This window comes from Arachis duranensis, chromosome 6 (assembly GCF_000817695.3).
Source record: "Arachis duranensis cultivar V14167 chromosome 6, aradu.V14167.gnm2.J7QH, whole genome shotgun sequence".
Lineage (NCBI taxonomy): Eukaryota > Viridiplantae > Streptophyta > Magnoliopsida > Fabales > Fabaceae > Arachis > Arachis duranensis.
Window position 1 is genome coordinate 110,218,525 of NC_029777.3, and position 14,493 is coordinate 110,233,017.

The following is a 14,493-nucleotide window of genomic DNA, read 5'->3' on the forward strand; positions in this document are numbered from 1 at the left end:
CCAATACACCGCACAACTAAACCGCTAACATAGAACAGCTTAAGTAGAACCACTAACATAAAACCATTAACATAAACCACTAACATAAACCACCAACAAAAAACCACTAACATAAACCACTAACATAAAACCACTAACATAAACCACTAACTTAAACCACTAACATAAACCACTAACATAAAACCCTAAGGAGCCACTTCAAGTGTAATTCGAACCAGGTTGGTTCGAATTACATGGTTTGATTTCGAGTGCATAATTCGAACTTCCCCAGTTCGAATTACATTGATTTTGAGTTCGAACCATCTTGGTTCGAATTACGTTCAACGTTTCTCTCACCCTAGTTCGAACCAACCTGGTTCGATTTATTAAGGATTGTAGTTCGAACCACCCTGGTTCGAATTACATTAAAATAGTGTTTGGCTTATTGCTGAAACGAATTTTGCTTTGGCGTATATGATTCTTGCCTTGGCTTATTAGGGTTTTTTACCCTAAAATTTAATAAAAATATTTTATTTTTTTAAAATAATATTTTTTTCAACAAAAAAATTAATCTAATCAAACACTTACTTTAGTAGTCAGCTCACCTATATTTTAACTAATGTCGGGAGTATTAAATTATATTTTGTATATGTAATAATTTATTAATTTTAACTAATGTCAGCTATTTGGCTCATGCGCTAACAACTCCAGAGGCCCACGGAACAATCACAGGTGAAGACGGATGCGAATTTCGATACCATTCCGGATACCTATCTTTAAGAGCAACTCCAATGCTAAAAAATAGAGTTCCTCTTCTGACATATGGGGACTCAATTACCATCGGAGTGAAAAGGGAAGGAGGGCTCTTCACGGGGATCAAGGTTGAGAGTCCCTCTAAGCAGGGACTTGCAACAACCAATAAAATCATGCCATGTGGTAAGTTAATAAAAAAAATAAAAAATATATTAAATATATATTAAATACTTATATATCTATTTAATTAATTATTTATATTAATTATTTAATAATTAGTTATATTAAATTATAATTAATATAAATAATTATGTTAAATCAATATCAAATATTATTTATATTGTTATATTAAATCATAATTAATTAAATTTATTTTACATAAAAAATAAATTTAATTTTTATATATTATAAAATAATTTTTAGTTGAATTATTTATTTTTATTTATAAAATTTAAAATACTAATCAAATTTAAGTTATTTATTTTAATATTTTATAATATTGAATTATTTTGAATTTATAAATTTAAATAATATTATTAAAAAATAATAATTATTATATTAATTTTAATTACTTAATTAATTAATTATGTGGGACCACAATAGGGATTAAAGTTAGTTCCTTCTAATGGAGAAGAGAGAGATTCATTGAGTTCCTATTTATTGGTTATGACGCAAAATCTGATGTGGAGTCACTTTTTATAACAAGTGGGCCATAAATAGGGACTGAGATGAGTTCCCTACTGGAGATGGTCTCAGAGCACCTACAATGGTGAGTTCCTCTTTCACTTTTTTCTGACATATAGGAACTCTAACCATTGGAGGAGAGAAGGAATGAGTTCCTGCACGGGTCTCAAGATGAGAGAATCCCTCTAAACAGGGACTCAAATTAACCAATAATAACTTGCCATTTGGCAAATTATTTTAAAAAAATAATAATATAAAATCATCATAATTAATATTGAATATTATTTATATTATTATATTAAATTATAATTAATTAAATTTACTTACATTAAAAAATAAATTTAATTTTTACACCTTACAAAATAATTCTTAGTTGAGTTAGTTATTTTTATTTTTAAAATTTAAAATGTTAACGATATTATTAAAATTAGCAGTTGTAAACACAAAACTATAAATTAGTGTAATCCACAATTATATATTGTGTATTATTGTTATATATGAATTTATTTAATATTAATATCTTTTAATAGTTAATTATTTTTAAATTTATAAATTTAAATAATATTATTAAAAAAATCAATTACATTAATTTTAAGTATTTTAATTAATTAATTAAGTGGGACCATAATAGGGACTAAAGTTAGTTCCTTCTAATGGAGAAGAGAGATACTTTGAGTTCCTATTTATCGTTTATAACGCAAAAGCTGATGTGGAGTTACTTTTTATAACAGGTGGGCCATAAATAGGGACTGATATGAATTCTCTACTGGAGATGGTCTAAAGTTCAGCTTCAGTTTCTCCGCCTGGATTTAGAATACCACGAAGGTATAAATTAGTCAGCAGAGAAGAAAAACTCCAGCAATAGATGAGAACTTCTAAGACCAGAACAAACATTGGTTCAAAGTTCAACAGCAGGGTTATCAAATTCTCAAGTTAACTAGCAAACTTTTCTGGGTACAAGTTTAGGTCCTCAGATAAAGTTAACAAGTTTACAAGTTTTAGTTTCCCTTAAGCTCCACAAATTTAGGCAAACTCTGAGTTTGATTACCATGTTCAAGAGCAATTTGTCAAATCCAGAAAATGTAAGTATCAAAGGCTAACTTACAAATTTCAGCCAGCACTCCTGATGTTTGTGCTGATAAATATCCGGAGAATGACACCCAAACTCTGATGGACAATAAACCCAAATGTTGCATTTCTTTTCGCCTTCTTTGGCGTTTTTAGCCTGATCCAAGCAAGCTTGACAGCAATCGGCTACACTATCTTGGGGTGAGTAAGACCCCATCGAACTGCATCGCCACCATAATCTGTGTGAAGTTCCGCATTGCACACGGGTGGAAGGGGCCTACCCGGAAGAACTTCCTCATCTGTGGATTGTCACATGCAAAAATTTGTTTTAGCATAGAAAGAAAAGATACATGCATATTTCAAGATTCTGTGACGCCTTGCATGTTAATTTGTTAATTGATCCCAGAGAAATCAAATGACAACTCAAATGACATCGAGTAAACCACAAATGGCAAATTTGTCCCTCATCATTCCATTACCAAACAGGTTCATTATTAAGAAAACAAAGGAACAACTTTATTCATTGTTTTGTTAGAGAATATATTGGAGGTTGACTCAGAAAAATAGTCTAAAGAACATGATATTACCAAACTCCTCAGCACCATTTGGTTTGTCATCATGTTCCTCATTTGCGACTTGAACAGGTATCCAAAGGCCAATTTCTTCAGAAAGCGTATCCCAACCAGAATCCAAAGCTCTTGCTAGTATTCCTACGAAGTTCAAATAGATATTTTGTAAAGTACTAAAGTGTCAAAGATTTGTGTGAGCATTCATTACCAATGTGCATAAGACAAGAACGTGTCTCATAAATGTAGGAAATGTCACAGAAAATCAATTGCCCATACGGCCATACCTACCTCTTTAAAATTGATGCTTGAGCTTGAAGTCCCTCTAACAAGGGCCAACTTAATCTCATTCAACCTTTCCTTGCGCCAGTTTTCTACTGCTTTTGTATTGGATGAGTTTATGTTAAAGATAATTTTGCAATAAAATATCATTCAAATACTACCAATTTAGCATTTACATAACCAAATAAAAATTTGTGTCAGAAAAAAGAATGACTTATTACTCATATAAGAAGGGAGCTTAATTTTCCATTCTCAAGATAAATATCCCCAACACTTTCAGAAGCAACAAAGGAGGAAACTTTCTAACAAAAAAGTGTGACTGATATTTTATACACAGTAGTTGGATAAAAAGATTCACATACAAATAAATGAAGCCATTTCTTGAGATGTAGAGCTGAATATATCTTTCAGATGAAGTTGTGTCCTATCATAAACCCTCTCAACATTTATTAATTCATCACCCATCTAAAACTCCGGTATCAACTAAAACATGAAACTATTGAATAATTTTCCTCTAATAAATCAATCAGTGTGCAATAACATTGCGTTATTTGGTCAGTTTATCTGCATATCATAAATTGCATATGTATTTAATGGATGTGGTAACAGCTTATTTATATGGCTCATTAGACCGGAATATCTATATGAAAGTCCCTAAAGGACTAAAGATATCTAAACCATCCAATGAATATTCGCAAGGGTTATACTCAATCAAATTGCAAAGATCTTTATACGGTCTAAAGCAATCTGGACGAATGTGGTATAATCGTCTTACTGAGTATTTGGCCAAAAATGGATTCAAGAATGATGATATCTGTCCATGTGTTTTCATAAAGAAAACTGCATCTGGATTCATTATAGTTGCTGTGTACGTTGATGATTTAAATATCATTGGAACTCCTGAAGAGATTCGAACAATTATAAAAACTCTAAAAGAAGAGTTTGAGATGAAAGATCTTGAAAAGACTAAATTTTGTCTCGGCCTGCAGATCGAGCATACAAAAAATAGGATTTTTATTCATCAAGCGACATACACAGAAAATATCTTGAAAAGATTTTATATGGATAAGTCACATCCCTTGAGTACCCCAATGATCGTAAGATCTTTGGATGTGGAGAATGATCAATTCCGTCCTAAAGAAGAGAATGAAGATATCCTTGGTCCTGAAGTACCATATCTTAGTGTCATTGGAGCGCTAATGTATCTTGCTAATAATACGCGACCTGACATATCATTAGCATTGAATTTACTAGTAAGGTATAGTTCCTCTCCAACCAGAAGACATTGGAGTGGAATCAAGCAAATCTTTTTGATATCTTCATGAAACGGTTGATATGGGATTGTTTTATCCCTATGGATCCAAGTCACAACTAGTTGGCTATGCAGATGCTGGATACTTGTTTGATCCACACAAAGGGAGATCTCAAACAGGATACTTGTTCACATATGGTGGTACAACTATATCATGGAGGTCCACGAAACAGACGATTGCTGCAATATCCTTTAATCATACCGAAATACTAGTGATACATGAAGCTAGTCGCGAGTGTTTTTGGATGAGGAGTTTGATCCAATATATTCTGTCATCATGTGAACTGATTGATCATAAGATAGCTCCAACTGTCCTGACATGTGAACTGATTGATCATAAGATAGCTCCAACTGTCCTGTTTGAAGATAATACAGCATGCATTGTTCAACTTAAGGGTGGATACATCAAAGGTGATAGAACAAAGCATATTTCTCCCAAATTCTTCTTCACTCATGATCTTCAAAATCAATGGACAATTGATGTCCAACAAATCCGCTCAAGTGACAATCTGACAGATTTATTTACAAAGTCACTCCCAAAACTTTCTTTTGAAAGATTGGTACATCAGATTGGGATGCACCGATTTCGAAACATTAAATGATGTCGACAAGAGGGGGAGACTGTACTCTTTTTTCCTTGGTCAAGTTTTTTTCCATTGAGTTTTTCTTGACAAAGTTTTTAATGAGACTGTCCCCATCACAAAGGATATTGTACTCTTTTTCCTTCACTAAAGTTTTTTTCATTGGGTTTTCTTTAGTAAGGTTTTAATGAGTCAATAATCCTAAATGGTCATCCAAAGGGAAGTGTTGTGATAAGTATGAATGATGTGGATGACCATTAATAACATGGATGGCTCAATATTTCCATAGTAGAATACTCATATTACTAAGAGAACTTCCATTTAATGAAGGTTAAAAATGTGGACCCTATTCATGTATAAATAGGAGGTTAAGCCTCCGTTGATTATACACTACACACAAAATCAATAACAACAATCTCTTCTCTCTCTTATACTATAATATTAATATATTGTGATAGTAATTGTAGTAAATAGTAATACTATAATTTCTTATTTACATATTCTTATTTTATATTTATTATATCTTCCTTAATTATTTATATTACAACAAAATAGACATTATTTTATGTTAATTTTATGTCACTGACTACAAATTAGTGTCTTAATCTATGTAGAGTATTTTACTCAAATATTATTATTATAAAACAAAATATTTATATTATTAATATTATATGTTATATAATTATAAATTTTACATATTATAAAATAAAAAATAGTTTCATTTATTTTACAATGATATTTATTTTAGAATTATTTTGAATTATAAACTATTTTAATATTTTTATTATTTGTGTAATACATTATAAGTACTATTTATCTTCTAATTTATTTAAGTTACAACTATGTAGGAATGAAGTATCTTGTAAATAAATAACAAAATTAATATTTACCTGTGTTTAAGAGTATATTTAAGAGTAAAATACACTAATAAATCATTTTAGTCTCAATTACGTCAATATCCTATTTTAATATATAAATCGAATCAATTAGATTTATTACTGTTACAACATATACATGCTAAATCGGATCCAATTAATTCAATTTGCATAGAATCATTTAGAATATACTTGTAACGAAAATCAAAATAAGATATTGACGTAATTTTGAGGTTGAACTAATTTATTAGTGTATTTTATCTAAGTAAATATACTTTTCAACTAAATTATATTTATTTTTATGTTAAAAACTTTATTAGATTTTTTTTTTTTTATTTTTATCTTATTTGTTAAGTAAACATTTTATAAAATTTAAACGAAAAATTTTATTAAATATTGTTTGTTGATATGAATTTATTGATCAACAGTATAATTGATAATTTAATGACAAATAATATATATAGAACTTAGATAATAAGAATGATCATGAAATATCAGAATTATTTTGAATTATACACTTTTAATTTGTTTATCATTTGGATAATGCATAATTACTTGATTAGTATATACCAATTATCTACAAATTAATTTAAGTTATAACTATATCCGAATTAAATATTTTTTAAGTAAATGAAAATATGATATTATCGGCATTTAAGATTTTATCAACAAAAATTTAAATTAATTATTATTTTTTTGGTTCTATAGGAGCAAAGTAACAAAAATGCAAAATGCCAACTAACTCTTCGAGTATAAATAACTAACTTCTTAGTCAAGCCGGTTTTAGAAAAAATAGGAAATTTTTGGAGTAGGTCCGATTTTTAAGTGGTACAGAAATTGGACCCTCCGATTTTTAGGTACACAAATCAGATCGTCCGATTTCTGTACTCGAACCGTCCGATTTGTGTTGAAAAAATAAAAAATTTTTGGAGTACATCCGATTTGTGTACTCTAAATTTTTTTAATTTTTTTAACACAAATCGGTAGGTCCGATTTGTGTACTCCAAATTTTAAAAATTTTTTAAAGTGGGTCCGATTTGTGTACTCCCTTAATTTTGAAAAATACCAAAAATCACCACGTTAAAGTATAACATTCATTTTACTACCATATCAAAATTTTTTAGCCCGCCAGAAACTTCTACAAGGGCCCCAATCCTGCCGCCGCCGCCGCCGCCTCCTCTTCCAAGAGAACGTGGGGAAGGAGGAGCAAGGTGATCGATCATATTGCAAACTAAAAACTTCAATACATTAATCTTTGATTGCTATTTCTTGAAACTGTATATACATATATATAGAGAGTGAGAGAGAGAGATATATAGTTTGGGAAGATTCTAGCTTTCCCTTATTGATCTTGTAGGATTCTTTTTGAGTATGCATCACAAAGAGTATGCTTTGGATTTATGGTTTGCCTTTTTGTGAGTCAAGTTTGACTTTATGTATAAATCACAATTAACATGCTAATAAATTCATTCACACTAAATTTTCTGGAAAGGGACTTAGATCATGAAGATTACTTAAATACAGTTAACGCTCTCAAATGGAATGCCTTACAATGGAATAAACATACAGTGACAGGTGCTCTTCATTCATACAACATGCAAAACAAACTGCGAGATCTCCAATGAGAAGTCCAAGAATTGAAACAAGAGCTCCTGAATATCATCAGAGAAAATGGGAATCAGACCGCTGCTGACCAAGATATACAAGAAGATGCGGGTCCTCAGCTTGCCCTCACCACCATGAATCATATTGATGAGGATATGGTTTCGCCGAGAACTATTTTTTTATTTTTAATATTGGATTAATAATGGTATTTTTTTAAATTGTGATCTACTGTGGTATTTTTTTAAAATGTGAGATGATTTAATGTACGGAGTACAAATCGGACCGTCCGATTTTTAAGAAGTACAGAAATCGGACCGTCCAATTTTTAGGTACACAAATCGGACCATCCGATTTCTGTACTAGATCGTCCGATTTGTGTTGAAAAAATAAAAAAAATTTGGAGTACATCCGATTTGTGTACTCCAAATTTTTTTAATTTTTTCAACACAAAACGGTAGGTCCGATTTGTGTACTCCAAATTTTTAAAATTTTGTGTACCCCATAATTTTGAAAAATACCAAAAATCACCACGTTAAAGTATAACACTCATTCTACTACCATATCAAAATTTTTTAGCCCGCCAAGAACTTCTATAAGGGTCCCAACCCCACTTTATGTATAAATCACAATTAACATGCTAATAAATTCATTCACACTAAATTTGTGTTGTGTATGTATATATATATAGAGAGAGAAGAGAGAGATAGTTTGGGAAGATAGGTATGCATCACAAAGAGTACGAAGAGTATGTATCACAAAGAGGATTTCAACATGATATCTTTGTGGCTACTGCATTGGTTGACATGTATGCTAAAAGTGGGAGTTTAGACGGTGCACAGAGAGTTTTCAATGACATGCCACGGAAAAATGAAGTTTCTTGGAATGCAATGATCGTTGGGCTTGCTTCTCATGGCAAAGCAAAGGAAGCACTGTCACTATTTCAGTGCATGTTGGATGAGGGTTGTGGTGCTTGTCCCAATGATATAACATTTGTAGCATTGCTCTCTGCTTGTGTGCATGCAGGCCTGGTTGATGAAGGCTATAGATTGTTTGATATGATGAGCACATTGTTCGGATTAGTGCCGAAAATTGAGCACTACTCTTGCATGGTTGATCTTTTGGCGCGCGCTGGTCATCTGTATGAAGCTTGGGATCTCATTGAGAAAATGCCTGAAAAGCCAGATAAGGTCACATTAGGAGCTTTACATGGTGCGTGTCAAAGGCTGAAAAATGTAGATATAGGTGAACGGGTTGGATCCTTCAAATTCTGGGAACTATATCATCTCATCAAAAATATATGCAAATTCGAAAATGTTGGAAGATTCAGCAAGGATGAGATTGTTGATGAGACAAAAGGGTGTCAGTAAAAATCCTGGTTGTAGCTGGATTGAAATTGAGAATCAATTGCACGAGTTTCATGCTGGTGATGGTCTGCACGTAAGTGCTACGGATATATATGGCATAATATGAGGAGCTCAAAAGGGAAGGATATGTACCTAAAATTGTTGATTAGTTGCATGAGGAGCTGAATTGCTGAAAGAGTTGTTTTATTGGAAAGTACTGAAGTAGCTAACGTCTGAACTACATAGCATTCAGCTTTCTCAGCTCCAATTGTTTTGGTTTCATTAAGTTTGATCTGATGGCACATATCAAGATTAGTAGAGTGGGCGTTAGGTACGTTAAAGTATTCTTTCATAAAGATTTGATTTATATAATTCAAGGTGGACAAAACAAACCTCTAGCAGATACATATGCCCCAAATGCCATATGAAAATGGAAAGGAAATGACAGTGAAATCAGTTTTTTGGTGTCGATCTCTTTTGGAGTATCCATGAGAATTATTGTCCCCCTATTGACAATTTCGTAAGCAGTAGGGGGAAAAGAAAGTTGTATAGTGTTGGGAGAAGTATAGTGTTGTGCTTGGACTTTCAGCAGTTCTTGATCCCCGGATTAAGCTTTCTTCTTTGGAGTTTCTCTTTTCAAAAATTGATCCTTCTACAAGTCATGAGAAGACAGAGCATGTGAAAAGAAAGTTGTATAAGCTTTTTGAGGGATATACAAGCAACAACAACATTCCCTCTACTACTACCCAGATGAAGATTTATGTGATTGTGATGAAGATCAATGTGAATGGGGTTGTGATGAAGATGAAGATGATGATGAAGATGAAGATGATGATGATGATGGTGCTCTAAATGGTTGAAGAGTTGGATCATCCGTTTACACTTGCAATTTATTACAATCATGCTTTCTAGTTAATTATTTTGTCCCTAACTTTTGGTTTTTGGTTTTTGGTTATGATTTCTCAGAAACTCAACTAATTTTGTTCAGGAGTACCGTATGAACAAGTGAAGAGGTTGTTTGGTTTTAGTTTCAGGTAGTCTATTTTAATTTTGATTATGAAGCTACTTTTCATTTTAGCAGAAGTATCTTTGAGAAGAACTATTAGTTGTTTTTTCTTTTTTTAGTTGACAAACAGTTATCAGTTATATATCTTGGATATTAAATTATCATTTTTAATTGAGCTTTGATAATTCTTAATTTCTTACAAGATGTAAAATAACTTGATCTTCATTAAAGATTGGGTTTATTCGACAAAATTACTCAAAACATTTGGTAAAAGTAAAACTAGTTGACGACTTATCTATTTTTTAATGTTTTGAAGAATATCAAATTAATTTATATGTTAATTATTCATGTTTAAATCGGCTGATTTTTTTAGATATGATGTTAGGGTGTGTGTAATGCGGGAATATGATGATTATAGGTTATTTACACTGGTATGGCGGCGGTGAGGTTTTGGCATTTAGGGGAAAGAAATCGGTGGCACCGATTTGAGGTAGGGGAAATCGGTGGTACCGATTTGTGTGAGAGATGAAGAAAATCGGTGGGACCGATTTGTGGAAGGGGAGGATGTTGGGTATGAAATCGGTGCCACCGATTTGTGTGTGGTCTAAATTTTTTTTTAATCCGGGATCAGAAATCGGTCCCACCGATTTGGGTGTGCAGCGGTCGGTCCCTCCGATTTGCCATTACTCAACACAAAAACGGATGTTGGTATCACAGAAGCCCCATTTCTTCCTCGTTCGCACTCTTCTCCTCTCTTCTCTTCTCTTCTCTTCTCTGATTCTTGTCTTTCATTTGGGTAAAAAAAATATCTGAGGCTGGGAATAGATAGTGATATGGATGATAGAGTTGTATTGAAGATTTATTACTACGGGCAGATCTTATTACAAACATATGAGGGAGTTCAATTCGTGTGTGAAAATCCATTAGATGTTGTTATTCCATTCACATTGTCATTTGAGGAGTTGAAAGGTGTGATTTGTGAGAAGATAGGCACGCAAAGATGTAGGAGAATATCGTGTATTTTGTACAGGTATCCTTTACCTGTGTTTGGCGGGTTTGTTCAATTTCAAACCAAGTATGTGATGGACGAAGCGAGTATGCAGGAAATGTTTTCAATGTACATGGAAAATCGCCACCGAATATCGTGCATCGAGTTATATAAAAAATCGCCACCGAACATCGTGCATCGAGTTATATATTGAGTTTGAGCAATCTGAAGCAGACCGTAACATTGAGTTGGAAGATTATAATAGTGAAAGCGAAGATGAATTTGAAAGTAACTATGAGATCGTCGGTCCAGGCGAGGACGAAGAAGAAGCTGTCGGCGACATGAACGCAGATGTGGCGGAAGTTGCAAATGCACTAACAAACCCGCATCCGTTTCAAGAGCCTTCTTTCATGCGGTCGTTGGATTTGGGGGCCATGCACGCACCGGAGTTTCCGGAATATATGAATACAGGTGCGTAAACCTAGTTAGCTACGTGAATCTCTGAATTGTTGTTTATGTAGATGGAATAGAGAAAAATAAGACTATAACGATCTTACCTAGTAAAGTATGTTTATTAATTGAGTTGTAATGAAGGACTTCTTACTGAGTACATAATGAAGCATTTGTTACTTTTGATGTATGTAGCCCCTCCTGTTGTGGCGGATGGTGAGTTCACAGTGGGGATGGAATTCAGCTCAAGGGAGGCAGTAATCAAGGCAATGAAAGATTATACCATCCGGAGAGGTGTGGACTATCGGGTATATGAGTCGGAACCGACGACATTCTATGCCAAATGTATAGAATATGGGAATGGTTGTGACTGGTTGATCCGGGTAACCAAAATGCAGAAGAAGTACTGTTGGGAGATAAGGAGGTACAATGGAAGTCATACTTGTACCAGGTCTACTATTTCTCAAGACCATTCGAAGCTGGATTCCAAGACAGTTGCGGAAGCAATAAAGCCGTTGGTAGAGGTTGACCCGTCTATAAAGGTAAAATCTGTAATTGCTGATATCCAGTCAAAGTTTAACTACACCATCAGTTATCGCAAGGCTTGGTTAGCAAAGCAGCAGGCGGTCGAATCAATTTTTGGAAGTTGGGAAGCATCGTATGAAGCTTTGCCGATATGGTTTGAGGCCATGTGCCACAAAGAGCCATCAGCAGTGGTTCACTTTGAAACAATGCCAGCTTACCAGGGGGATGATTTGGTTCCTGATATACGTGTTCTACATAGAGTCTTCTGGAGTTATTACCCCTGTATAAGGGCCTTCAGACACTGCAAGCCAGTGGTGCAGGTGGACGGGACTCATTTGTATGGAAAATACAAGGGTTGTTTATTGGTTGCAGTGTCACAAGATGGTAATAACAACATCGTGCCTATTGTATTTGCCATAGTGGAGGATCTGATCAAATAGACTGGTGTTCATAGCTGACTGAATGTTTTTCATAGGATATTCAAGGACGACCAGGGAGTACCAGATGCGTTATGAACGATTAAAGGAACGGGGTGAGGCATACACCAATTGGCTTGATCGGATCCCTCGTGAGCAGTATGCTTTGGCATTTGATGGTGGTTACCGATGGGGTCACATGACCACCAATCTTGTGGAATGTATCAACTCCGTCCTAAAGGGTGCACGCAATCTCCCAGTCACTGCACTTGTTAAGGCGACATTTTACAGGCTGAATGAGTTGTTCACTAGGAAAAGAGCTGAGGCTGAAGCCCGAATCAGTGCTGGACTTATGTTCTCTGAGATGGTGACAACCAAGCTGAATGCAAATCAACGAGCTTCAGGTAACATACAGGTTAGCTGTTTTGATAGAGAAAATGAAGTCTTCGAAGTACGCGAGATGCCTAGTGGGGTTGAGTATGCAGTTGACCTGCGCCACTATCGGTGTGATTGTGGTGAATTCCAGGTTGACCGAATTCCGTGTAGGCACGTGTTTGCGTGTTGTGCAAATCAGAGGTTGGATTGGAAAGTGTTCGTTAATGACGTTTACAAGATGGACCAAATTCGAAGAGTATACAGGGCTAGGTTTCGACCACTGGGAAATCCGGCAACGTGGCCTGCTTATCATGGACCTAGATTCGTTGGAAACCCGTTCCTAAGACGGGTTGCCAAGGGCCGGCCGAAGATGACACGCTTCTTGAATGAGATGGACACCTGTATGTTGCGTCGCCCGAGGCGATGCAAGCAATGCGGTGCAGAGGGCCATAGTCGCAGTAGATGTCGTCAAAGTGGTGGACCAAGTGCAGGTCCAGCCGAATAGTAGTATTTACCTTTTTTTACATTTCGTTTGGATTTACATTTATGTACGACATTGACATTTGAATTGACCAACCAGTGCTTATATTCATTTCAAACCTGATTAACATACACGATAGAGAATGGGCATAACAACGTAAGTAACATATTCGATAGGCAAAAAGTAATAACAATCTACGTAACATACTCAATAAGTAAATACTCAATAAGTAAATACTAGTTGAAGTATTAAAAAGAAATTTAAGATAAAATCATTGTTAGCTTATCATACCTGCACAACCATTTTAACTTGTTTATGATAAATTATAAATTAAAATCCAATTAGTTCTTTCGAACAAGAAATGAAATGGCTTTAACATAATGAAAGCATTACACATTTAATTTAGAGTTACAAAAAACTCAATACAACTTGCTATGGAAACTAACATATTATTTATTTAATTCTGTTTCTTCAAGGTCACTGCACACTCACCAACCGGAAAATGGAATGTATGAGTCTCGGGTCGCCATCTCTCAATCAGAGCAGTAATCATTGCTGACTGGCCTTTAATAACTCCAATTTGGGATACATAATAAAATCCAGTCTCGCGTAACTGTGCCTCAACAATTTGGTTATATGGATCCGGCGGGTGTAAATGATCACACTCCAACATCCTTGAAGCCTACAATACCACATTTTCCAGTATAAGAACAAATATAACACAACTATATTATTCAATAACACAAGTATACTTTAACATGTCCATTAAAACTAATTTCCAGCATAAAACCAATTCAAACACAAAAACAGCATACTAATTTCTGATTATTCTTCTTCTTCTTCTTCTTCTTCTTCTTCTTATTATTATTATTATTATTATTATTATTATTATTATTATAATTATTATTCAAACAGCAAACACACTTTCTCTACTATTATGATTATTATTATTGTTATTATTATTATTATTCTTACAAAAAAAGCATACTAATTTATTATTATTGTTATTATTATTATTGTTATTATTACTATTATTTTTTATTATTATTATTCAAACAGCTTATTATGATTATTATTATTGTTATCAATATTATTATTCGTATAATAAAAAAAGCATACTAAGTTATTATTATTATTATTATTATTATTATTATTATTATTATTATTATTATTATTATTATTATTCAAACAGCATACATACATA

The 14,493-nt window shown here is 33.5% G+C and overlaps 1 protein-coding gene and 1 pseudogene across 1 annotated transcript; one reads left to right on the forward strand and one right to left on the reverse strand.

Annotated features, from left to right (window-relative positions):
* Window positions 1–670: 670 nt before the first annotated feature.
* LOC107495909 (uncharacterized) lies at window positions 671–3,797 on the reverse strand (annotated as a pseudogene).
* A 4,630-nt stretch (window positions 3,798–8,427) lies between these two features.
* LOC107495910 (pentatricopeptide repeat-containing protein At2g34400-like) lies at window positions 8,428–9,072 on the forward strand. The gene has a single exon (XM_016117122.1). It carries the CDS (start codon window positions 8,428–8,430, stop codon window positions 9,070–9,072), a length of 645 nt encoding a protein of 214 aa, XP_015972608.1.
* Window positions 9,073–14,493: the final 5,421 nt, after the last annotated feature.